The following is a 27,785-nucleotide window of genomic DNA, read 5'->3' as shown; positions in this document are numbered from 1 at the left end:
TTCGAACCATGGTCTTTAATTGCTACAAATCCCCCTCTGCTGCAGTGCGCGTGAATGGCTGTGGATCGCGATGGTTTGATATCGAACGCGGCACGAGACAGGGTTGTCCCCTCTCCCCCCTTCTTTTCGCGCTCTACATGGAGCCCTTTGCCCAGCGAGTGCGGCAGAACGTGGCCGTGACCGGTGTACGAATGGGGGGTTTCACCCATGTAATAAGCCTTTACGCAGACGACGTTATTTTCGCGCTGGAAAGCCCGAGGCAGGCCCTACCCGCCTGTATGGCGGAACTCAAAGCTTTTGAGAAAGTAGCCGGCTTTCGGATGAATGTGGAGAAGTCCACAGCCCTGGACCTCTCCCTGACTCTGTCCACGAGGAACGACCTACAAAGGCTCTTTCCATTGCGGTGGTCGAAGGATCAGGTGCAATATCTAGGGATTACGTTAGCTCCCACGTTGCAGAACATGGTTTCCCTTAACTATGAGGCAGTTGGCAAGAAGGTGAGAGATGAACTAGGGAGATGGAACAAAGGCACGCTCTCCTGGCTTGGTAGAGTGGCGGCGATTAAAATGACCGTCTTACCCCAAATTCTGTATCTATTCCGAGCACTGCCCCTGCAACCACCTAAGGGCTGGATTCCGCAAATGCAAACTGACGTGTCCCGATTTGTGTGGCAAGGCCGTAAACCCCGAATGCGCCGCATTCTCACGACATTGACACCGGAAACTGGAGGACTGGGAGTTCCCGACCTCCGCAAATATTTCCAAGCGGCCCAATTAAGATATCTGGTAGAATGGAGCAGGTGGGAGTCCGATAAACACTGGCTCTTCCAGGATCAGGCGGTGGCCGGACGCCCTTTACAAGAAATACCCTTTCTCCGCCGCCCACACCGCCCCCCGAATTTATATGCTTCTTACATAACACGGGTCCCGTTGAAAGTATGGGACGCCACAAACCGCACGTTTGACCTCACCACGTTTCCCTCGCCTTTCACGCCGATTGTGGACAATCCCGACTTTACACCGGGGATGGAACAAGGGGCCTTCTCGCATTGGAGGGACAGGGGCTGTAGGGCACTCTTCCACATGTACGCGGCGGATGGAATTATCCCCTTTCACAGCCTCAAAGATTCCTATCAGTTAACAGAATCTGACCGCATAAGATACTGGCAGGTACGACACTGGGCCTTGCAGCCGAGTGTGAGGGTATCTGCAGACAGGGGGCTCCTCCCATATGAGCGATGGCTAATTACCCGCACCTCAGACTCCAAACTTATCACTGACCTATACAAACTGCTTCAGCTCCCGTCGTCCCACTTCTACATTCCCGGTAGAGAGCGATGGAATAGAGAACTGGGGAGAACGCTTAGCCTTAAAGAATGGGAACGTATTTCATTCAGAGCACGTCACTCGGCCTACCACGTAGGCCTCACAGAAACCTTCACAAAAATATCCACCTACTGGTATCACACCCCAGAAAGACTACACGAAATGAACAGGCTTCTCAGCGACAGGTGCTGGCGAGAGTGCGGGCAGGTTGGCACACTGACACACATCCTCTGGGACTGCCCAGTGCTGCAGGCCTACTGGTCGACAGTGTTAGACGAGATTGATAAATGCTTCGAGATTGAACTGCCCCGTTTTCCAGCGTATACCCTACTTGGTCTACCAAATGACTTAATGTATCCACTGAAATCTAAGAGAGGGAGGCAGATTGCCATTATGCTGGGTTCTGCGGTACAAAACATACTGATTCATTGGCGCACAACTAACATTCCCTCACGCACGGGTTGGCTGCATAGGTTGTGGCATGTTCTGGGGATGGAAAAAATGTCTTTCACGCTAGCAGGAGATGTGACTGGTTTTGAAGAACTGTGGCAACCCTTTCACTCACTGTTGGCTTCAGAATTCACCGAAATCACATGCCCAAGGTACCTCAGACTACTGAGGCTTACACCCCCTTTGTGAAGCAGGGTTTCATCTGGGTGGAGACTGCCGGGGACTCGCGGGCGTACGCGGGGTGGGTGAGAGGATGGATGATTGATTGCTTTCAAGTTACACGGCACTGGACGGGGTGGGGGGGGGGGAAGTTGGTTGGGGCATGTTGTTCTATTAATAGAGGTACAAGCCCATAGGGCAATGCCTTTTTCTTGTTTTTTCCTTTTTCTTATCTTGCCTTGTATGGGCCGTGGTGCGAAGAGCAGGACATTGAAACAGCCCCAGGGCTGGGACATTAGCATTTCTGATCTTGAGCTGCCTTTTTCGGCACCCATTGCATGTTTGTACACTGCTTTCTGTGCGTGCTGTACCTTTCTAATAAAATGCTTTAAACATACATGTTTTTATCAGCTTCTGTTACCTAAGGGGTCTGGGTTCAAAGTTTCAGACCTTCCGCCGTGTTTTGATAATATTTCTCTCCCAGATTCCCTCCGCATGGTCATGATATGCCTTAGATTTCATCATCTCCGTTGCAAATTAATACGTTCATTTCTTATGTCCATGAATTTCAATCAAGTTAGGCTGGCCTTTTTTTCTCCAAATGTTAAAATCACCTACCATGGTTTTCATTTGCCTTGTTTTGTTTTACAGTGTTAATAATGGGCAGTGAACATTAGTATTTTTTCATTTTTAACATTTGGGCTTTGTCCCTTTTATCTATTTGTAATCCTCCATTCTCCAGCAGGGAACCTCTGGGTGCCCATTACCCAGGGGGCAACGCAGACGCGTATTCTCCCGTGTCGAGGATGTACGATTAAGGGAGGCAACATTTATAGATCATTTTATCCTATGCAGGGTGCACTAAGATCACAGCTCCCCAGCTGCCCCTTAGAATCACCAGACTTTCCCCCACTGACACTCCTTATCAAGGACAGTGGCAGGGAACACTTGATCTTCAGGATGTACAAGGGCGCCATTGCAATGCTTACAAATAGGGACTCTGGGATACGATTGGCATGGGAACAGGACCTGGGTCAAACCCTCTCGGATATTCAGTGGCGCTTTGTTGTGAGCCGACACGCAACGTCTCCTTTAACCATAAGCACAAAATATTACATTTAAAGTTATGGCGGGCATTCATCACCCCCAGCAAAGTACACCAAATGGACCCAGCATGCCCACACACATGCCCTCAGCGCGGCTCCCCGAAAGCAGACTTTGCACCTATGGCAAGGACATGTGGCAGGGTGGCTCAATTTTGGACGCGGGTTTTTGCCGAATTATCCCGCTTGATTGATCTGAACATGTCTCCCACACCACTGCGGGCATTGCTGGGACACGTATATGACCTCCCCAAGTCTACGCGGCGGTTTGTGCACTAGCATTATTGTTGGCCAAGAGAGAGGTCGCATTGGGGGAGGGGGGTAAACGCGCACCGACGTTGAAAGGCTGGATAGTCAGCATGAGATACTGCAATACTAATAGCGATCTATATGCACAGCTGCAACCCCCAAGATCCAGACCTCTTGACATATGGCAGTCCTTTCGATCCTACCTGCTAGCACAAACATCTGTGAGCCCACAGACTGGACATGACTCCCCAGCTAGGAATACAGTAGGATGAAGTGTATAGATATTCCTACCACAAACCACAGTTATTGTTCATGATACGACGGCAAGCTCTCTCCTAACTTGATCAGGACGCACAATGTCGAAGGATTTGTTAGTTCCTATGTTTGCACATGAACCACATTTGTATTATTTGTCCCGAGCATTACAGTCTTGCATCGCATTTCTTTTTATTTTTGTTGTAAGACTTCTAAATAAAGTGTTAAAAAAATGCTGTGATTATCAGTTTGTTATAGAAGTATTTTAAATGTATTTGTTTATGATCTGTAGTGGAACCTGGTTAATGATATTCTATGCTATGTATTTTATTTGCATACTGTTTTGATTTTTGAGAAAAATCAAATAAAGTTTTTTTACTACTACTCGTTATTGAAATGACCATTACATGTACATGCATCCAGTTTTACTAATAAAATTATACAGTGCATAAGCTAGAATACATTCTGAAATGCTTGCACAGTTCTTTTAAATATTGTTGTGTGCTTGAAAAAAAAAATGTTCTACCACTAGTATCCAGCAAGAGGGTCACAAATCTTCTCACTTTTTAGTCATAGAAAGAAAAAGTAACACCAAGCTCACTCGGAAGACAGAGCCTGACATTTGACCTGAGAGCACAGCAAATGTGACATGGTAAATAGAAGGTTTACAAACAAGCACTGGCGTTGCCAATAGGTCTCGCAGTAGGAAAGTTGGAGCTATTACAATTGCAAATAACAATGCCTTTTATTTTTGTTTTCATTTTAAAAACATAAAGGGCTTTGTCATTTACAAAACCAATAGCTCCAACTTTCCTACTGCGAGACCTATTGTGCACTGCACAGTGTGGGTGAAAGTGGCGTTGCGTGGGTGAAAGTGGCGTTGCGTGGGTGAAAGTGGCGTTGCGTGGGTGAAAGTGGCGTTGCGTGGGTGAAAGTGGCGTTGCGTGGGTGAAAGTGGCGTTGCGTGGGTGAAAGTGGCGTTGCGTGGGTGAAAGTGGCGTTGCGTGGGTGAAAGTGGCGTTGCGTGGGTGAAAGTGGCGTTGCGTGGGTGAAAGTGGCGTTGCGTGGGTGAAAGTGGCGTTGCGTGGGTGAAAGTGGCGTTGCGTGGGTGAAAGTGGCGTTGCGTGGGTGAAAGTGGCGTTGCGTGGGTGAAAGTGGCGTTGCGTGGGTGAGTGGCGTTGCGTGGGTGAGAGTGGCGTTGCGTGGGTGAGTGGCGTTGCGTGGGTGAGTGGCGTTGCGTGGGTGAGTGGCGTTGCGTGGGTGAGTGGCGTTGCGTGGGTGAGTGGCGTTGCGTGGGTGAGTGGCGTTGCGTGGGTGAGTGGCCTTGCGTGGCTGAGTGGCGTTGCGTGGCTGAGTGGCGTTGCGTGGCTGAGTGGCGTTGCGTGGCTGAGTGGCGTTGCGTGGCTGAGTGGCGTTGCGTGGCTGAGTGGCGTTGCGTGGCTGAGTGGCGTTGCGTGGCTGAGTGGCGTTGCGTGGCTGAGTGGCGTTGCGTGGCTGAGTGGCGTTGCGTGGCTGAGTGGCGTTGCGTGGCTGAGTGGCGTTGCGTGGCTGAGTGGCGTTGCGTGGCTGAGTGGCGTTGCGTGGCTGAGTGGCGTTGCGTGGCTGAGTGGCGTTGCGTGGCTGAGTGGCGTTGCGTGGCTGAGTGGCGTTGCGTGGCTGAGTGGCGTTGCGTGGCTGAGTGGCGTTGCGTGGGTGAGTGGCGTTGCGTGGGTGAGTGGCGTTGCGTGGGTGAGTGGCGTTGCGTGGGTGAGTGGCGTTGCGTGGGTGAGTGGCGTTGCGTGGGTGAGTGGCGTTGCGTGGGTGAGTGGCGTTGCGTGGGTGAGTGGCGTTGCGTGGGTGAGTGGCGTTGCGTGGGTGAGTGGCGTTGCGTGGGTGAGTGGCGTTGCGTGGGTGAGTGGCGTTGCGTGGGTGAGTGGCGTTGCGTGGGTGAGTGGCGTTGCGTGGGTGAGTGGCGTTGCGTGGGTGAGTGGCGTTGCGTGGGTGAGTGGCGTTGCGTGGCTGAGTGGCGTTGCGTGGCTGAGTGGCGTTGCGTGGCTGAGTGGCGTTGCGTGGCTGAGTGGCGTTGCGTGGCTGAGTGGCGTTGCGTGGCTGAGTGGCGTTGCGTGGCTGAGTGGCGTTGCGTGGCTGAGTGGCGTTGCGTGGCTGAGTGGCGTTGCGTGGCTGAGTGGCGTTGCGTGGCTGAGTGGCGTTGCGTGGCTGAGTGGCGTTGCGTGGCTGAGTGGCGTTGCGTGGCTGAGTGGCGTTGCGTGGCTGAGTGGCGTTGCGTGGCTGAGTGGCGTTGCGTGGCTGAGTGGCGTTGCGTGGCTGAGTGGCGTTGCGTGGCTGAGTGGCGTTGCGTGGCTGAGTGGCGTTGCGTGGCTGAGTGGCGTTGCGTGGCTGAGTGGCGTTGCGTGGCTGAGTGGCGTTGCGTGGCTGAGTGGCGTTGCGTGGCTGAGTGGCGTTGCGTGGCTGAGTGGCGTTGCGTGGGTGAGTGGCGTTGCGTGGGTGAGTGGCGTTGCGTGGGTGAGTGGCGTTGCGTGGGTGAGTGGCGTTGCGTGGGTGAGTGGCGTTGCGTGGCTGAGTGGCGTTGCGTGGCTGAGTGGCGTTGCGTGGCTGAGTGGCGTTGCGTGGCTGAGTGGCGTTGCGTGGCTGAGTGGCGTTGCGTGGCTGAGTGGCGTTGCGTGGCTGAGTGGCGTTGCGTGGCTGAGTGGCGTTGCGTGGCTGAGTGGCGTTGCGTGGCTGAGTGGCGTTGCGTGGGTGAGTGGCGTTGCGTGGGTGAGTGGCGTTGCGTGGGTGAGTGGCGTTGCGTGGGTGAGTGGCGTTGCGTGGGTGAGTGGCGTTGCGTGGGTGAGTGGCGTTGCGTGGGTGAGTGGCGTTGCGTGGGTGAGTGGCGTTGCGTGGGTGAGTGGCGTTGCGTGGGTGAGTGGCGTTGCGTGGGTGAGTGGCGTTGCGTGGGTGAGTGGCGTTGCGTGGGTGAGTGGCGTTGCGTGGGTGAGTGGCGTTGCGTGGGTGAGTGGCGTTGCGTGGGTGAGTGGCGTTGCGTGGGTGAGTGGCGTTGCGTGGGTGAGTGGCGTTGCGTGGGTGAGTGGCGTTGCGTGGGTGAGTGGCGTTGCGTGGGTGAGTGGCGTTGCGTGGGTGAGTGGCGTTGCGTGGGTGAGTGGCGTTGCGTGGGTGAGTGGCGTTGCGTGGGTGAGTGGCGTTGCGTGGGTGAGTGGCGTTGCGTGGGTGAGTGGCGTTGCGTGGGTGAGTGGCGTTGCGTGGGTGAGTGGCGTTGCGTGTGTGAGTGGCGTTGCGTGTGTGAGTGGCGTTGCATGTGTGAGTGGCGTTGCATGTGTGAGTGGCGTTGCATGTGTGAGTGGCGTTGCATGTGTGAGTGGCGTTGCATGTGTGAGTGGCGTTGCATGTGTGAGTGGCGTTGCATGTGTGAGTGGCGTTGCGTGGGTGATTGTGGGCTTGCGTGGGTGTGAGTGACGTTGCGTGTTAGTGGATGCTCTGATATTGTTGGTGTGACCTTAGAGGAAATGGCATGACATCCAGTGCTTGATTTTGCCAATGGATGAATCGTACAATCAACAGCAGCAAAGACGATGGATCCATTGCACAAAGAAGTTGCTCTGACTGAGATGTGATTATATTAGCTCCTTTCCTTAAGTGCTTCAAAATTGGAAATCTTTGTTAATGGCTATAAATGCTGTTTTACTATTAGGATTCCTAATTTTCGTGAACGTTCTAGAAGCAAGTAACTATAGTTTAGAATGGGGCCTTTCATGCACCTAACTCTAAACAGTTGGGGCTCCCTGGGACTCTCTTGTCAAACATTGGGATGGGATGAGATGATATATCCTGATTCTTCAGCACTCTGGTAAGCTGAACACTAAATACTCGACCTGTACACGTTGCAATATTCTGTTCTGAAGACTGTAGGGACTCCGTGCACTTTGACTAGGCCCCCCTCCCCCCGCTGATACCCAGCAGGGCAGGGGTGTAACTTGATCTGCGGAGGGGAAACGAAGACCAACCTTGCGACTTCATTTCTTTTGTGAGTTTCACCAGCTTGTCCCCTGCTGACGCCTGCTGCCTCTCCAGTCTGTGGATCGGTTTCTTGGGTCCGGTTTACAGCCCCCACATTCCTCTTTTGGCGACCCTCTCTTTGTCTCCTCCTGATCAGCTTGCCTTTAATTTCTCATCGAAACCTTTCCTCAAAAGTTTGTTTACAATTTAGCTAAAATGCCTGTGCTTTATGTATCCCCAATGACGCCTACAGCAAAATGAGAAAGAAAAGAACATTTGCATTGCCTTTTTGCAAGTATTAATTTTTGTTGTTGTCTTGCATGGTGACCTGAAACAAAAGTCGCTCCTCTCCCAGCACAATCTCCTTTCCAGAAGGAAAAAACGTTGTCTGCATCTTTGTGATACTGCAGCAGCAACTGTATCAATGTGTGTAAAAACGCTACACGTATCAGTAAAAGGGACAGGAACACTGCTTTGGCGCAAAATGTAATATACATTTGTAGTCACTTAAAAAACAAGCACTTCCTGATGATTCACCACAGAAGTAAACAAACTAACAAGAACATCGCTGAAGGAAGCTTTTAGGGGCGGGTAAGCCTGTTAATGAGGGGAAAGAGAAGGTCTGATGCTCCGATGCGAGGCACAGCAAATGGTGGTGTGTGACATGGCTGGTAAGCAATTAGGGGGGAGAAGTGAGGCCAGCGAATGAATTTGCGTTCCAGCATTTATCTGTAAGACTAGGTTCAATGAGAAATGTTCTTTTGTAGAGAGAGGGGAGGTGCTGGTGTGGGAGTGGGGAGGTGCTGGTGTGGGAGGGGGGAGGTGCTGGTGTGGAAGGAGTGCTGTTAGGGCAAGGCTGTGTTTGCGGGGAGAGAGAGGGGAGGTGCTGGTGTGGGAGGGGGGAGGTGCTGGTGTGGGAGGAGTGCTGCTAGGGGAGGAGAAGCCTGATGCCGGATGGGGGTGGGAGAGCCTGGGAATGCGAGAGGCTGGGCTTGCATGCGATGCGCATGCATGTACACGGGAACTGCAAGAAAACCGCGGGGCTAAAAGCCCTTTGGTTTGACTTGTGTTTTGCCGACATGAATTCTCGCTCCGCTCGATGCGCTTGCGCACATCGATAGGTCGCGAGACCTAAAAAGGAGCACTTGTGGAAGAATAAAAGGGGAGCTGGTCTGAAAAGGCTTTTTTTGCTCCTTTGGAGGGTCGAATTCACAACAGACAGCCTAAAACAAGGCCAGCAAATAGAAAGCCAGAACATGTGAGTAACAAACTGTAGGAAGGTGGAATCTGACTGCATGGTTACCCCCACGTTGTTCCTGGTGTCTTGCTGGTTTTAGACTAGTCTGACTGGGATCCTGCTAATCAGGACTACAGTTTATCTGCCTTCTCCCTAAATTGACTGCATTTACTTTAGGTACACTCCAGATTGGATTCTGGGTGCCCTTATAAGTCCCTAGTATATGGTATACTATGTACCTTGGTCATAGGTACCCCAGAGGGCTCCCAGGGGCTACAGCAAGTATTGTGCCACCCCTGAGACCACTCAAACTAGCATAAGAGGTCTGCTACTGTAACCTGTGTAAGGTGGTGAATGCACCCCTTACTTGGATATAGGTTCACTATATCTACCTTATATCACTACACATATAAACCTATCAGTCACCCCTACGTCAAGCCTTATTAATCCGGTTTTATGTGAGAGGGTGGGTGCCCATGCATGAGCAGAGCCCTCTGCAGCCTTCGGAATCTATTCTCCGGGGTTGTTCTGTGATGCAGCCAACCGTATACTCTTAAGTGCATTATAACCTCGCGGTAAATGCAAACTTTTAAAACTGCTGCATGGAAACATGTTGTGTTTGGTGTCAAACACCTGGGAATCATACCTCCACATCAGTACCTGGTGCGGGAGGTATGATTCCACCCTCACAGGGAGAAATATGACTACACCAGTGCACCCGGTACCAGCTTTCTCGACCCTGGCATCACAAGATGGATGCTGACAGCCACAGACACTCATCTGCCCTCCTGCTACTGAGCCAAGCTTGAGCAGGGAGAGGCATGACAATAGGCTTCCTGTCACAGGGAGGTGTAACCACCTCCCAGACAAGCTTTAGTGTATTGGGGCTGGGTGGGTGCACTCTGAGAGTGCTTTGATGTCTGCACTGGGGGCACATTTGGTGTCCCTGTGCATAGTCCAGCTCAAACCAGTTGCAGGACCCATTTGCTCCTGCTCTGGTGCGAAACTGGACAAAGGGCATGGGTGTAGCCACCCCTCTGTCCTGACCCTCCCATAGGGGGGACCCCGAGTTTGTCCCAACCCTTCCTTGGGTTTAAAGTAGGAACCCCTAAATAAGGACTTTAGATTTGACCTGGACTGAACTCTGCTACAGAAACAAAGTACTTCACCAATCTGCACGACGCTGGATGACTGAAGAATCTTCCTCGGAGTAAAGGAGTTACTCCCCTGCTAAGGAGGCACCTTTAACGCATCGGACCGGTTTGCATTTCCCAAGCTCCTTAGGACTCTGAAGATTTCTGCAACACAAGAGGTGAGTTTCCAAGTGTCCCCGAGGTCGACTAGTGCTCTCAGCAAACCCGAGACCCCGCAGCCCTTGTGAGGAACGTGCAACCTGTACCCCTGGACACTGTGTCTATTTGCAGCAGCATATGCTTTTCAGAGTTCCCAGAGGCTGTGCTTTGGGCTACTTGTAGTTCTGACACCGAGCAGTGTTTCCACGGAAGATTACCTGCCTAGACTCCACGAGTGTTCCATGGGCTGGTGCTTTGCGATTCCTCTCGAGGTCCCTTTGCGATCCCTGGTCCGTTGGCCTGTGGGTCCCTGTGAAGATAACTTTCACTTTCAGTGGGCTTACCTGGTTGCTCCAGACGTGCCCTGACTCTCCATTGCTTGGAAAGTCCCCAGGACCATGCTGGTCTTCACCGAAGCATCTTCTGACCGCGTGGGTTGCAGCTGCCAAGGCTTGTTGGTGTTCAATCCAGACACTGACCCCCCCCAGTACTTGACATTCTTCGTGGGACAGACCTCCTTCGGACTTTAGTCCCCGTGGCTGCAGAGTCAAGCTTCACCTCTTCTCACCTGAAGCACGGGACATCAGTGGGCATTAGTCTACCAAGCCCCTGGTAGCCCGATGTGACCAAGACTCTGTCCCTTCTGCATTCAGGTTCTTCTCAGCTCTGATCCAGGCTTGGATCACACCGGACAATTTTCCTCTTCACGGCAGCAGCACTTTTAAGCATCACACCATTGAAAACGACAAAGATTCCTGACACCACTTGACACCTATGCACCTGGCTTCCCTGGGTGAGGTAATATGGGTACTCCTGTACTCACAAGGGTGCCGGCCTTAGAACCTTCTAAGTTTGAAAGGGTTTGCTTAAAGTCCTCTCCTAAGTGTCCTTAACCTTTAAAATTCCAACCGCGACTTTCCCATAGAGTTGTACAGAGCTCACGCCTGTGTTCTCACACTGCACACGTCACCCGTGGGTCCCCTGTGACACTACCTTGGGTGGTTCCTTGGGGTCCCAGCGATTCTATGCGCTCTAGGCACTGTGTCTAGTCGAGTTGTGGTTGTTATACCACTTTCTTAGTATATGGTTTGGTCTCCCCCGGGAGCCCACTGTGTATTGTGCTATTTACTGTTCTAGTGATTTAATATTGTGTAACTTGTGCTCTAATCTCGTAAAGGGATTAGTAGAGAGTGTTCAGTAATAAATACATATTTTTATATTAACACTTGTGTGGTTTTCCTTTCATCTGGTCATTCAGGAGGTTATGATCTGGAAAAACAAGCTGCTTTACATTCCTTTGAGACTTAGCCTGAAGGCTGCTCTTCATAGCTTCCACTAGGATAGCTTTCAATAAAGGTTGTTTTTAACCTAATCATCAATAAGGGTCGTTTGGAATGTGGCCACTTTAATTAGTGGACAGCATATACCAGGCTCACTTCTCACACAAACCAAAAAGTCAATGGTAAGCAACGGGCTAAATGCATTTCCAGGGTAGCTTTTTGAATGTCCATAAGATGTCTTGTAGTCTTCAGCCTAAAAGTGACTCTTGCATTCTAGGTTTGAGTTGTCAGAGTCCTGGTTGCTTAAAGCAGAGGCTTTGCCTGGACTCAGAACCCAAGCGAGATGAGAGATTAACCCAAAGGAGAGCAAAGCTGACTGCTGAGACCAGTGCTACATACAATCAGTTTTACCAAATCAGAAAATAATTTAGCACCTCATAATCAGGATCGTCCTGGGAATCAAAAGGGATCAAGTTATATATACTTTGTTCAATGCATTCTGTTCAAAAGCTGGTTCACAATGAGCCTGGAACAGAGCATGTGAAGGACCGACAGAGGGGATGGCCAGCATGCAGTGACTGAGAATCAGGAAGATATCAACAATTGACTAGCAAGTAGAGTTTAAACAAAAAAGTCATCATAACTGGAGTCCACACCAGCTACACAGGCCAACAAGCAGTCAAAAATGAAGGAAACGTTCACAAGGTGGATGGGACAAATATGCACTCACCATACACCACACTGGTACAGTTCTAATAACTGTTACAAGTTGCACTTTTCCAATATGAAATAGTAGAGGGAAAGGATCACAGGGGAATCCATGACAATATAGGTACTCACAGTTTCTGCTGCTGGATAGCTGGGTGATGAGAACTTTCCTGCAGAGTTAGTACTTCTTGTAAGGTAGACATGGCTCGACCCTTCTTCAGTGGTTGAACATTCTCCTTACTCAGTTCCCACTCATTCCCTTCCTCTGCCATGGCTGGTTCCTAAATCAAAACAGGAAAAATCACTGCAAAAATTACAGATAACCCTTCCAATTTGTAATACAACTGGTTTTGTAAACGTAATAGTTAACAGCTTCAAGACTGTGACATACTTCTGCAGCTTAAAGGAACTTAGCACAGTCGGATCAGTTCTATTGTGCCCGACATTCTTAGATGGGTCAACAAATGCCTGGGTGTAGGTAGAGGCATGGGTGCTGAGCACCACCATGCCAGCAGTGACGCTTGGTGGCTCAGTAGATGGCGGACACAAGGTTTGAAAACTGCAAATGGGGAGGTGGCGGAACAAGGAATACCATAAACAAAGTGTGCTACACACTGCAGTGATTTATGCTTTTAGTCTTTGGCCCCTAGCTCCACCAGATGCATAGAAGGAAACAGTAAGAAGCCATGAAACAGAAGCGTCCTTTACAATTTAGGATTTTTCCTCGTTTTGCAAACGTGTGAAAAGCTACATTTTTTAAATACTATTCATGTGCAGCCTTTGGGGAATTTTGTGAATCTCCAGCAAACTCAGAAACCTACTGAAATCATAAGGACATGGGAGGGAAATCAAAAGTAGCCAAAAAGTTTTGCTGCGGTGGGACCGAACTAACAAGAGTCCCCACATTCCTGTACCTTGGCGTCCTATTTGATGATAGGTGTTCATGGGTTCCGCAAAGAAGGGCGAAGAGAATTGCTATGGCTAGATCAACAGGTGTGGTTCTTGATTTTCCCCGGAGGCTGGGTGCCAAGTCCATGCATGCCTTGTTGAATATTTATAAGGCCAAGAGCATTGCTATTGTGTAGTATGGCTCTGAAATCTGGGGCTATAGTAACTGCACAGAGCCTCAAATTTTTTTAAATAAATTTTGAAGAAGCCTGCTCTCCGTCCCCCAATCCATATCCTTGTATATAATTCATCAAGAGGTGGGTCTCGGCTAGGTTTCTGATCCGATTAGCAGGTCTCCCATTCTTAAATGGATCTCGATCTGGTCTAATCCTGATTTGGTGTTAAATAAAGAGATCATACGAGATTGCGTGGCTCTAGATAGGGCAAGTAGTATCCAATGGTTGAGAAATTTGAAAAGCACGACGGAATGGTTAGGTCGACCAAACTTGTTTGACAGCCCAGAAAATATATGTAAAAAAGATCTTGTGTGGGCTAAGACCTCTTTTCAGTGCATAGCATCAGCAGAAAGAGGCCACTGAATTACTAAAACGAACTGGCCGTGCTCACCAGCTCTTAAAAACCTATCTCATGGAGCCTTACTTGGATACTGTTACCAAGCCCCAACATAGTTTTCTTTTGACGAGATTTAGGTATAATGATCTAAAAAAAAATTCTGGCTGATCCTTTAGGCTGAGTCAAGATAGATGACCTGGGTCCATGCTCATGCGATTGTTTTTCAAAGCAGGATATTATGCATTGCATCTTATTCTGCGATTTTATATATCTATTCGCAGGCTTTATATCCTTCCGGTTTTAAAAAATAAAGGATTTTTGCAAGCTAGACCAGCTCTCTTATACCTGCAGTTGCTAAGCAATCCTTGGGGAAAAAAAGGAAGTAGCAACTGAAACAGGTTTATGTGTCCGGACTCTTATGTATTTTTTGCTCTACTGCACATGAAATGTTTTTATATTGCCTGTATTTTATAATTATATATGCATATTAGGAATTGGGCAATGTTATATCTATGGATGATTTTATGTAATTATTATTTTTTAATCTTGTAATGTTGACGAGTAGTTTTAACATACTTTTATGGTTTTTAATAATAACCGAATAAAGTAATTTTGACTGACTGACATAAGGTCACCACAACATGGGCTGTAATTTTGACTTTTTATTTGTGAATCCACCCAAAGGATGGTGACTCATGAAATCCTAATTTCCTATTTTGACCATATTGTGCGTGCATCCAGTGGCCATCTTCGAATGCATTTCAAAGACAGCTGCAGCAAAAGCACCAGCAACACCCATCTTTGAATGGGGTTGGTCAAATATTACAAAATCATTTCTTGGTGTCCACTGCCAATGTATGCACTTCGAGTTCATACACTCATAGGCCACCAACCTGAAATAAGTATAACCCTGTCGATAGCACAGCAAGTGCAAAACATTTAAATAATCATAGGGAGGGAGAGAGAAAATCAGTTGGGATCCCCAAGTATTCCTCGCAGTCTACATGTTTCGGACTTCCGAGACGATAGAGACTTTTGGCAGGACCAGTATTTTAAGGATCCCTTAGGATTGCCTTTTTTTGTTCACATACCGCCCGGCGAGGAGAGAGGATGTTTCGTGATTGAGCCCAATGTTTTTTGATGAAAGTGCGACTATTAGAACGTTGACCCTCCATACTTGATAGAAAAGGGGTGAAGAGCTAAATATATCAATGCCCACCGATGATTTAGCCAGTCAGGACGCAAGCATAAATTCTATAGATGGTATTAATGGAAGTCTAATGTGCGAGTAGGGATAATGCCCCACTTTTTTTTTTACCTTGTAAGGATTAGGCAATGCATAGATATCCTTGAAAGCCTGGCCCTGATGAAAGCCTCAGAATTTTCTCAGAAGACTGAAAACTGTATAGCGAAAGGAAGGATACTTTGGTAATTAGACCCCATATAGTTATCACATTCGTTTTAATACTGCCAAGCAATATTCTGATAATGTTTTTTGCAGGTATGCCTCAGGCAACCTTATAACAATTTACTGCTAGGATCCCTTGAAAGAGATCAGGTTGAAGCCTGCGGGGGAAGTATTAGACTCCATCATGAAAACTATGATGAAGCATGCTTGCAGGATTTCCGGAATGGCTTCATAGTGAAAATCACTCAAGTGCAGGTACTGTTCAGACAGACTGGACTCGTAGGAGACCCCCTGTATGGACTTATAAGCAAAAAGTTTAAACACATGAAGGGAAAGAGGGGTGTCAAAAGGGGGCAATAATTGGGGAGAAGCAGAAAAGCAAATGAAGAGTATGTGTGTGCTATATACAACAAACAAGCAGGATGGGGAGGAGCAGGGAAGGAATGGATGAGGTGGGTAATGGGGAAGCAACTCAAAGTGAGATGGGGGGGCAAAGTGAAGGGTGATCAGGACATGGGAGAGAGAGCGCAAAAAAGTACTCCCCTGAACTTAAGGAATGACAGCAGATAAAAGTCAACCAAACAGAACAATAATGAAATGCTTCTGGTTGTGGGGAACAGAAGAACAGGGACAAAGGTAAATTAATAAAGGAGACAACTGAGATAGACAAAAGCCATCCAATCAGAAGCAAGGGGGCTGACCCAAAGTCAACTATGTATGCTTGAAACAAACAGCTTGGCCAACAAATAACGAAAGACTCCTCTAACCAGGACCTAAAAAAGTAGCTGCCTGTACAAAACCTGAAATAACTCGTACTTCCGAGTACATCCTAGCTTCTCTCCTTCAGTCACACTAGAAGAATGCAAAGCATGATCAAATTTAAGGAAAGAGGACTATGTATTTTATCACTAACCTAGTCAAATAATTATTTCAATAGGCCTGTTGATTCAAGCTAAAGAGGTAGTTAGAGAAACTACTGAGTTTACGGTGCTCTTCCTAGCAATTAATGGGGAGGCATTAACTCCTAAGCTTCAATGCAACAAACTACTCTGAAGACAAAATATGCCTCAACAGGTTATACAAGTCTACAACCAAAAAAAACCTTAATAAAAAAAAACATTTCAGCCAAATCCACCATATAAAAAGTACCAATGAAGTACTTTAAAAATACTTTCAGAATTCTGTAAGCCGAAATGCAGAGAAGGAACTAATCTCACATTTTAAGATTTTTGTGACAAACTGGCAAATCACCACAAGGCAAAAGGAAATATGTTGGATTCTTATTTAACCAACAATACACAGCCACAACCCATTTACAACAAACCCCTGCAAAGGAAGACTAGCACTCCTTTAAAGAACTATCGCCAACTGAATTTCTGGATCTTGACAAAGCGAGCAAACCAAGTGGCTGCCCCTCGGACCTTTGCCCGCCTCAAATTTTCAAAATAATTCTTTTAACTTCAGAGGCCATCCCAGTGAACAACTCTCATCAACTCCTTAACCATAGGAGTTTTCCCAGAAGAATTAAAGGCATACATACATATACCCGTTATCAAGGAAATCTAACCTGCACCCTTGAGACTAATAACTACAGACCTATAGTAAATGGACCATTGCTGGGCAAACTTCTCGAATAGCAGCCTTCTTCCAGATGTCACAACTCATTGAAGATAATTCCCTGCTCTCTGACTTCCAAACTGGATTCCATCCATGAAGGGGCACTAAATCTGCATTAATCTGGTATGGCTTTAAAAACAGTAGACCAGAATGGCTTTGCTGCCCTACTTCTCTGTGACCTTTCAGCAGCCTTTGACATTGTTGATCAGGACATATTAATCCAAAGACTCAATGAAGCCGGCATATACGGCACCGCTCTCGTTTTGATCATATCCTACGTACAAATTAAAAACATGTTATTGATAGTCCTTCATTCTCATCAAAAACATACAGCATAAAACAGATGTCCCTCGTGGCTCAGTTATCTCACCCATGCTTTTCAACATCTACATGAAATAACTACCAGAACTGATCAATAGTTTTCACTTCACCTGCAGGACTGCCGCCAAAAATATCCAAAGAGGTATGAAACACCAAACTGGCAAGTGGATAAGGTAGCCAAATAGAGCTTTGTTACAATGAAAAATACTGTGGCACATCTTCCCGCTCCAAAAATTCGAAGTGACAATTTCTCTTGTCCTATCAAAACTTGATTACACTAATGCTCTAGATCACTGCAGACCTTAATCAACCATGGGAAGAATACAGAGAATTCAGAACTCTGCTGCTAAACTACTCCTCTGAGTAAAGGCACAATACCACATCTCCCCTGCATTGAGGGCCCTACACTGGTTAACAGTTACAAGATCATCCGTCAAGCTGCTCTGTATAACCCACAAAGCAACACATGGCAAATGACCACTTTTCATCAGGAAGAAAATTCACCAAATATATCAAAACAAAGGAACTTACACTGTAAAATGGGACTCTCCCTCACAGTTCCAGTATGCAAAAAAAGCCATAGGTGGGATATCTTTTGCTGCTCAATTCCCCTCTGACCAAGTCAGAAACCTGGGCATTCTTCCTCGACACCAACCTCACCATGAGACATCAAATCAACACCAACACCTCCACCAGTTTTCACATACTTCGCATGCTCAGAATGAAAAGGTCCTAATCACTAGCAGACTGGACTACAGCAACATCCTCGACTACAGCATCTCCGCACAAGTGGTACATATACTGTAAACCATCCAAGATTCTGCTGCTGCCAGACTAATTCTCAACCTTCATCAGCACGCAAGTCACACCTCATCTCCAATAATTTCACTAGCTCCTCATTCAGAAACACTGCCAGTTCAAGATGCTCACCCATGCCTACAAGCCACTTTTCACAACCACAGTCTCACCTACCTCAACCACTGTCTACACTTAGACCAACCAACCAGGAACCTCTGCTTTGCATCACTTTCGCTTGTCCACATACCCTGTACCCATAGAAGCAAGACAGAAGGTAGGGCCTTCTCTTACCTGGCAGTCAAATCCTGCAACAACCTCCTCTAGCAAATCAGAACAGTCGCGTCACTTATGGAGTTCCTCAAGAAACTTAAAACCTGGCTTTTCAACTGATCCTTCTTGCAGAACCCGCACCTACTCAGCACATGGATACCCTCATTAGGCGTCAAGTTTCACGCTTTGCAAATCAACGTTACATTACATTGCTTTGTAAAAAAAATGTGCATGCAGTCATGGCACAGACAGGCTAAAACGATTACTACTGTTGGTTTCATGTTTTTCAAACATTTCCATTCATAACTATTGCTTTCTAATAGAATACACCCCAGGGGCCCTGCCCCAAGGTAATCAATATCTCGAAATAAAAGTCTCCCCATTTGTCTGCAGTGAACCCACCCAATTTGTTTCTGCCCTAAAGAAGGGCTGGCGGAAAGAATGCGGACACCACATGTCAGCTTCCAAAGTACAAAGTGATAAAGATAGTGTTTAACATTTGAATGGCAGGCAAGCAAGCATCCTCTTCAATGGCAGTAAGAAGAGACACACTATATGGATGAGAACTGATAACAAGGAACTGCAATGTGTGCAGTATTAGACAAAGCGCCTGCAATGAATGTAAAAGCTTATGAATTTAACGTTATCTACAATAAAAGCCAATGAAGAGTATTTAAAAAAATGTTTTAAACAAGAGCTTGAAATCTAGCCGATTTATTGACCAGCTTTTCCTCCATAGCTTTGTAACCAAAGAAAGCAAGTCTTCAGGGCTGAAAAACTGTCCTCCCTCCTCATAGGCAATTAAGATTTATTGAAGATCAAAAGGCTCTCTTTGAGTAAACAAATTTGCCACGAACAGTGTTCCTTTGAACTTCTGGACGTTATGAAGGTCTGAAAGATGTGAGTCAGTTGTCTGGTTCTGTTCGCTACAGTGTGTTGTTGTTTTCACTGCTGACAAGGAATCAACTCAAATCATGGATGCCACCATGGATTTGCCAGGCGGAAAGTTACATTTATGTTTGATTTTAGTAACAGGTAGATTACTGTGCCAATGCCTGTGTGAGTGGTCTTGCTAACAATATGAACTTTATGGCATGGGTGACTGCCTCTCCCCAACCTGCAGGTGAAACAGTGGTGCTGAAGGAGGAGGGGGATGGTAAGTGCTGCAGCATCACCAGATGCTGTTCGAGATTTCAACAGATTGGGTCATAACCAGGCATTTTGAATTATTTTCAGGAGACTAGGTCATAATAAGGCAATTGGATGGTTTTCTCCTGCAGCCTTTTGTCTAGTTGGTCAAAGATTGCATTTAATTAAACCTTGTGCTTTTAAAAAGTGTATCTCTCTTAAAATGTGTTACAGTAAAAGTGAGGGTGTTTTAGAACTTGGAAGTTTGGTAACACTTTATGCTGTTTAGGAGAAGCTGAAAGTAAAACACTCATAATAAAAAGGTATTTTTTTATGCCACGGTTGCAAAAAAACAGGTTTGCTACCAGCATCCTTTATAAAGTTTTCAAATGTAGAAATACTTAAATATTTACAGTACAAATGGCACGTCCCTAATGCTGGGGAACTACAGGAGCAAATATTTAAGGTGGAGTAAAAAAGCAAAACATGAAAAATTAATTTTGCCACTTGTGATTGTGAACAAGACATGCATGTCTATTGGTATTTTATGCTGACCGCTTTCAAACTGTGTTGTTCATGTTTTACTCAGGTTTTCATGCGGCTCCACAGAGGGAGCACAAACAAATAAATATTGTAAGTTATCATTTAGTTAGAAATCAACATCTAATTAAAAGCCTACAGCTGGTCCAGTAAGAGCAAAAATATATATATATACATATACATATACACACACACATTGACGAAAACTCCACAAAACCTCCGGCAAGCAATTCTGCAACGCCAGCGAAAAAGGAGACTGACCGCAGGGTCAGGTGCGATAATTTATTTAGCACAGAGAGAAACAGCTACGCGTTTCAGGCTACAAGAGCCCTTGTTCACGCACACACATATGTATACACACACACACACACTACCAAAAATCTGCTATTTATCAAGAGCTCTAAGTCAAAATTGTCTTTATTTGTTTAAATAATAACCTTACAGGTGTACTGTACCCAATATACACCGTGACCTCAAGTAACTTCTCTGCATACTGTAGGCCAAATAACCTTCGGGCCATTGTTTCATAGCAACTTTTTTGCCATATGGATGTTTATGTTTCAATCCTTTTTATTGACTTCTAAATCAATTATACAACTCAAGGCAGGCCTACCCAACTTAACTGAGAAACATTGGATCCCCCACCCTTCGAGAATACTCATTCCCTGGCACCACTGTACCCATAATACCTTAGATCCCTGACATTATAAGCCCTACTCCACTCCTGCCAGCTACACCTAGTCTCTATCTAGATAGGCCCTCTCCATGTTCAAGAGCCCCAGAGCAGGTAGCGGGATAGAGCTTGTAAGGTCTCTATCAACCTTGTTTAGACAGGTCAGCACCTTGACCTACATTTTGTTAAATGTACCCAATTAATTTTAAGTCATATGCCACTTTCTCATGACCACAGGCTCCGGAACCATATGTATGCATTTAGAGGCATATCCCTGCCCCACAGGTCAAACAGTTTGCTTGGCAGCCTAGAGAAAATGAGACTTTTTCCCTTTGGAGGAGGATAGGGGTATAACGAGGTCCCAAAGGAGACAGGTACTGGATTTTTATTTAAAATTTCTTCCCCCTAGTGTTGTATAGCCGGGATCCTCATACCTCCATTTTGAGATGTAAGCTACAAATCTGTGAGTGTGCTTTATGTTTTTTCTTTTCCCATATGAAGCGATTGCAAATGTTCTGTAATTGTAGGACATCACTTTTCATTGTTAGGAGAGGGAGCCTGAAATATATATATAACATTTTCGGAAAGATCAATATTTTATATGATGTTATTCTGCCAAGCCAGGAAAGGGCACGTAGGCACCATGAGTTAATAAGAGATTTGGCTGACCTATATGCAGTCTTGAAGTTTCTCCTGATGCACTCAGACCTGGGGTTAGGGAAAACCATTCTAGATAAGTCCTGTGAGCACCCATTGAAAAGGAGTCACATTTTGTAGGATTGCAGCTAATTCCTACCTCCAAGAAATTATCAGCCCCATTAATTTACTGAAGTTCACTTGAAGACCAGCCAACACCAGATATTCCTAAAGAAAGGGGATCGGCTCTTGGAACGAGCAACAAGGCACTGCTATAATTAGACGGATGTCCTCACCAAAAGCCAAAACCTTAAAGGCGTCCTTGTGAAACGGGATGCTCTGGATTTGCCCATTTTCCTATATTTTTGCAAGAGGCATTTAAATAGAGTGCAAAAAGCATTACGGAAAGGAGGAATCCCTTCCTCGTGCCTCTATGGAGCATCATCCTCTGTGAGCAGGCAGAGAATGCATCGATCCAACCCCTAAATTGGTCTCCAAAACCCACTCCTATTAATGTTGACTTTATCATATCACAATCAACCCTATTGAATGCTTTCTCTGTATCCAGACAAAACATAATTGCCGCTCTATTGCGTTCCCCGTCAAATCTATAAGATGGAGGGCTCTTTCAGTGTTGTTGCTAGTACATCTGGATGGGACAAAGCTGGTCTGATAGGCATGGATCAAAAAAACTCAGCCTTACAGTTTCAGGCTAAAAGATGCACCTCAGTGTTTCAGGCTGTTAAATCTATTGATGTAGGGCATCAATGATTCTACCTGGGCGCAGCATGTAGGTGAGGGACATGTAGATGTTTTTCAGCTACAAAGCTATTTTTTATGGTTTAGTAAGTAGCCTAAACAAAACCTGCAGTGCAGTGCAAAATAAAAAGTAAAAGCTATGGCAGTCCCACAAGGGTCCACAACAAATGAAAACAAGAGTATGCCTGCAACGCATCCAACATCTGCATCATGAGATCCTTACTAGAACATACCCGACAACTCCCATGATCTAACCTCACAAAGTGCAAATATATGCCTCGCACAATTCGTATTTTGTTTGTGTGGAGTGTCCCTTTGTGTAACAGGTACAAGGTGGAATTACCTTTCCAAGCTATCCTTCCACTCATCCCATAGCTTTCCCCCACTTCTTTGGCATACCATGCCGGTGTAGGGTTTCTTGTGCGGGATTATCTGTACAAGCATTGCTTCCCCATTGCATTGCTATGTCTCCATGTAACACCATGACTCCTAGAGAGTAAAAGACCTGTCTATATTTCGGGAGTGCCAACTCTCCTTTGATGCCCAGTAATGCGGGCAGTGGGATCTGAGACAGTTGTGTCCTTTGGGTTAACATACAGTGCTAACCAGAATATATGGACCTGGTCACATTCTCATATCATGTGTGTGGAACTGCCCAGCTCTCTTTTGCATCGCAGGCACGTTGGATTGTCTGAGTGTCTCATGAGCACATTCGGAAACAGTGGTAACTTATTCTAGGTGTACTTTCAATTGCAGTAGCCTGAAACCCCCATCAGATCATCTTAAGCTCAAAATAGGATTTGTCCTGGCTCTTCCAATAAATAGGACACTATAGTGGCCTTTTGTTGGTTATTTTAAGGACTAGGATTTTGGTGTATTGAGGTCACTGCCCAACACCCCCACTCTCACAATTAGTACCCCACCACTGCTCTGAAAGGTTGGCATGGCCGTGGATCAGTCAGTTGCATATCTACAACCTGCAAACAGTTCTAACATCTTAGTAAGCAGCACTATACAAGCTGAGACTTTAAAAGCCCACAACTGTGATGAAGAAAAGAAAAAAACAGCCTCGGAACGTACATTGCTATTGGCTATAAATCCCACAGTGGTTGAAGGTGTCTTATGACATGGAGCAACTTTGAACTACTGCAGTCACCTACAGGACCATCACTAAAAGACATGCAGACTTGGTGCAGAGTCTAAACAGTTAGCATTAGAAGGGTCAGGCTGGCAGGACTAAGACCTAGTCAAGCACATGCCAGGATCAACGATAAAAGACCCGAGTGGGGGCTAGCTCTCAAATCTGCATGATAGATAATGTAGTGCATGTTTGCTGGGACAGTGTGGTCCTCAAGAATAAGTGCGGCCAAGTGTCCAAGATGAAGCATAATTTCAAAACTGTCCATGAATAACGAGTGACTCAATAAGGCTCAAGATCAATAATTTCGAAAAAGAAACACGAAGGTATTAAAATGCAATACAAAGGACAAAAATATAGTTAGCCTCAATAAATCAATCATAGGTTCAGAAATCAATTACCATGAAGGCGCTTAGCATTTAAAATAGATGGAGCAAGAAACAAAATCTAAAAAATAGTCCAAGTCCAAAATGCACAGCAAATCGATAGACACTCGCACATCATCCCTAGTAGAGACCCAAGAAGTCTGGCTCACCCCAAACATTATAGCCTTTTAGAGAGAATTTTACCATAAAGAGCAATGGAAATGACAGTCAGAGCAGGGTGAGCAAGTGGATCAATACAACAGCGAATCACAGAACAAGTTTATTAAATGTCACATAACAGCAATAAGTGAATAATAATTTTAATCTTTAAGCCAATGTCATTGGAAACAGCAGTACAAATCTGGCTACATAAACAATGGTAAGGCTTATAATGAATGGCCAGCAGTGCACAAACAGTAAGGGACTTGAAAAATATCTTAAGGCTTCCTCCAGAGCTCCTCGAGAGCAGCATGTCAACACAAGCATCAGTGTACATTTTACTGCGTGCAGGGACCATGAGAAAACAAACATTCTAGGCCTGGTTACAAGGGGTCAGAAAAAATACAGTTCTGTATATGACATTATCATTTCAATAGCAAAATAGTTCAAGTTAATTGCTAAAATAGAAAAGAACTTAATCACCCATGCTCGTAGTTCACTAAATCTTTGGCTCTGCATCTTAACCTGCCCTGCCAGACTTTCAATCACAAATTAGACCACTGACTGAAAGGTAAGCAGTGGTCAGTGGCAGGCACTATCAGTTACATGTCCGGATCATCCCCAGAAGAACTGCTGGGAAAGAATCAGTCATATCTGTCTTACGTCTCAAAAGAGGATAATCGGTCACTTCCCAAGCAACCTTGAATCACATTATGAAAAATAAATAAGTAACCAAAAAAGTGACAGGCACAACCGTGGGTCGTATATTTCCCCAAATGATCGCTGTGTGTTTGACAGATAACAAGATATTGTTCTTCCCCAATAAACCCATTTTATCAGCCTAAGGAGGTGCAAAGGCAGAGTAGTTCAGCTGGGTTTTGGCCACGAGTTCCAACACAGGCCCCTAAAATGGATGCACTAGCCCGGCCTTACTCAAATAATCGGCAAACTAAAAAATACTATCCCAAACAAATAGATATTTCTCCTACTTAAAAAAAAATATTTCAGGTTGAGACCTCGAGGTTAGTACATACACGACCTGTAGATGTAGGACAAGTCTTAATTTTCAAATTCCTATCACAAATAGGTAAATGCTCTTCCCTGAAGTGATGCAGCCAACGGTATTTTAAATAAATCGTTCATTGATGCAGCTGTTAAGTATGCTTCAATCAATCTTTTGAGTGTGAAGCAAGGCAAGCTCTCTACGGTACATCAATTTAGCAATTCTTGGATCCTTGTATACGCTTATGGAGAAAGATAATTTCACTTAACGTTCTATTTGCCAATTAAAATTGTACACAAACCACACCACGGGTCTTCTAATTCTAGAACAGGGAAATAATTCACCCAAAATGTGAATACATGCCTAAGCTCTTAGCCCACAGCTGTGGTTCAGTCTAAAACCAATGTCTAACTTTCTGGCCATCATGAAACTACAATATATCATCTATAATACAAATAGGTCGTGATTAGATCGGAGGATCTTCCCAGGCCAAAGGTGTAGAGAAATCTGAGCTTAACTTCTGTCATAAATCAGAACACAAAAATGACAAGGTACAGAGCAGAACCAGATTCAGAACTAGTGAACAAGCAAACATCCGTATAGTACAATGGGGAAAGCCATCAGATCCATAAAAACACAAACGTGAAGGCAAGTATGGACGATGTGAACTGGAAGGATTAGGAAGCAAGTTAGATGTTCTAATGGCCCATTGTATCACACATCTATTGTGCAGTGTCAGATGTAGATGAAGGGCAAACCAGACAATTAAAAACCAAAGGTGATGATGGACGGAGCGTTGACAATACAAACACTCACCCCTAGGTCAACTGATCTGGGTTTAATCCATCACCGTTCTTTAGCTCACTCCACCACCCCAGTTCAGACATGGCCATATGCAAATCAGTCTGACCCTGTGCCTCATGGGAACAGTCCAGCCCGAACTGCCAAGCCATGTCTTCCCTGGACATGAATCAAGCTTCCCAGGACCGGTTTCTGGTTATTACAGCCGTCTTCAGCCGGGCTTGCTTGACTCCAGTGGCAAAGTGAGCAAGGGACTCACGTCTGAGCATACCCTGCCAACTTAGGGTGAACAAAGAAAAACCAAAGGTGATGACGGACGGAGCGTTGACAATACAAACACTCACCCCCAGTCAACTGATCTGGGTTTAATCCATCACCATTCTTTAGCTCACTCCGCCACCCCAGTCCAGAGGTCAGCCAACAAGCACTGCAGCACTGTAAAGAGAGGGGCAGCAGTCTAATAATTAAGGGAAAATCAGCAACAGAGCACACGTGCTATCAGATCTCGGACTGCCTGCAAAGAATGATGCAAGTTATTGGTTTAGACATTGCATCAGCCTTAACCGGGCTCAACGATGCCAATTGGCTCGGTGCCACTTGTTACACATTCAGCCAGTCCTGTTCATGCTTTTTGCCAACAACACTGTCCATGCCGGGAATATTAACACCTGTAACAATGCTAAGAGTGGGCTACTCACACGTTTACAGATTTCTACGTGCTGTTCAGATTATAAGAAACATTATTTAGGAGTTCGAACACAGCCTTCTTAACGAGGTAAAATGCTGAGTAAGTTAATTTCATGCCCCTATCAAGTATACATTTTTTCTGCATGGTATTCACATGACGTCGAGAAATAATACTTCTAGATCGAACGGCAATTTGTTTTTCACACGATCCATTAGCTTTCTCTGGAATGAAGTATAAGACAACTGCAGCACAACTAGAACACTCACGCAAGCTCACGAAACTTGACATTTTCTAACACGACACCTAAATGACGGAGACATTTCTGATGAGGTGGGGCGAGGAGCGACAGTCACGATGCGTCCCAAATAAACAAGCACAGCGGCACTCCGTGGCCGCATGCTGAAGCTGAACCAGACAGTTACAAAGGAGCACCAGCCCATAGGCTTTCAAAGGCATACAGTCCATGTGTTACGAGTGCCCGAACTTCACATGCTTCCAAAGGTGGGACAGGAAAGGGAAGGAGCCTAGCTTGGTCTCTGAAGGTGGGCTAGCCTCGGACCTGCTGTAGAGCGGTTTGGTAATGGATACATCTTATTTCCATTACAAGGTCTATCACTGTGTTGCAGTAACTTCTCCTCCAGATTTTACAAATCCACCTGGAATCAATTAGCACCCAGCTCTTTATGGGGCCCCAAGTTTGCTGGACCGCAAGGGAACCAAGATATTGCATCACACGCAACATTTCCTTTACTATGTAGTTACACACCAGGAACTCTCCAAAACACTTTCCATCGAGGTCTTAGCCAATCACTCCCCTTTTGCCACAATTTTGCTCCCCCACACTTCTCGTCACCGCCTGTCCCTTGACCAAACTACTGTTCCTTCACCTCCTTTACATTCACCCTTTCACCCTTTCATCCTTCCATTTTCTGTTGTTCCTTCTTCTGTCCCTCTGTCCTCCGCTCTGCTTCTGTAGACCTTCTTTACTCCCTCCTCCGCTTTCCTTCCTGCCTTCTTTTTCGATTGTTCTTCACTCTTTTTGCCAATCTCCTCCCATCTCCATTCGCTTTTTGTCTTGCATGTATGACAACTCTCCCTTTTCTCCTCTACTTTGGTCTTAGGTAGGGCTACATTAGTAATGCCAACTCATTAGTAAACCTCATTCTTGGGGTGATGCATTATCTATCACTAGGCAGTGGGATAGTCATGTCAGCGGACATTTGTGTTCTTCTGGATCTCCATAACACCACAGAGGTTGTGCAGCTGGCAGGGTGAGCCATAGTTTACCAGCAGAGAGAGCAGTCAGCACAGTGGTGGATGCCACCACCTCCAGGGGGACACCATCTGACAGCGCCTCCGCAGTCACGCAGGTGGCATGAGGCAGCAAGAATCGGTCAATAAAGGTGTGACAGTCTGAACAGATGCAATCACTAACAAAACAGAAATACTATGTTAGTCAGAAATGTCTCTACCCCATGTTCAGCAGTGGTGGACCTTTTTCAGTGAGCGAAGATTAACTATCAAACTTTGAAGAGGCAGCCGAGTACACCACCTCACCATGACACTACAGAGAACTGTTCATGGCAAACATTTGGATACAGAAGATCTGTAGTCCGGCTGGAGGAGCACAGACTATATTGTCTCACCGGCAATGGGCCACCCAGTGACTAATGTTGTTGCTTACTGTGCTGCCTGAAGGAGATGGTGTGATGGTAGCGTGGCATAGTGGCACCACCGTTATTTTATTAATTACGATGAGCTGAACATAGGCCAGTCAATAAGGCCCTGCTCCCAGTGGTGGGGAATTGTGGCAAAAGAAGCAGAACTCAGATATACTCCTCCGGCTCAAGCAACAGTTCCTGTAGGGCACAGGTTCACTCTGGTGTTCAGGATATGCTTGAGGTTGGCAGTTAAGAACTACCAACAGTACAACCAAGTTCAATGTCTGCGTCCACTCAACAGAGTATACCAG

The 27,785-nt window shown here is 46.1% G+C and overlaps 1 protein-coding gene across 1 annotated transcript in view; it reads right to left on the bottom strand.

Annotated features, from left to right (window-relative positions):
• Positions 1 to 27,785, bottom strand: part of BUB1B (BUB1 mitotic checkpoint serine/threonine kinase B) — a 440,231-nt gene that overhangs the window by 374,208 nt on the left and 38,238 nt on the right. The window contains exon 2 of the mRNA XM_086937370.1: positions 12,181 to 12,329. Within this exon, the coding sequence (XP_086793496.1) occupies positions 12,181 to 12,320 (140 nt within the window). The 5' untranslated portion in view covers positions 12,321 to 12,329. The remainder of the gene's footprint in view (positions 1 to 12,180; positions 12,330 to 27,785) is intronic.

The sequence above is a fragment of the Lissotriton vulgaris genome, chromosome 9 (genome assembly GCF_964263255.1).
Source record: "Lissotriton vulgaris chromosome 9, aLisVul1.2, whole genome shotgun sequence".
In the NCBI taxonomy this organism is placed as follows: domain Eukaryota; kingdom Metazoa; phylum Chordata; class Amphibia; order Caudata; family Salamandridae; genus Lissotriton; species Lissotriton vulgaris.
The sequence above is the reverse complement of the archived record's forward strand: the minus strand, read 5'-3'. Positions and strand labels throughout refer to the sequence as shown.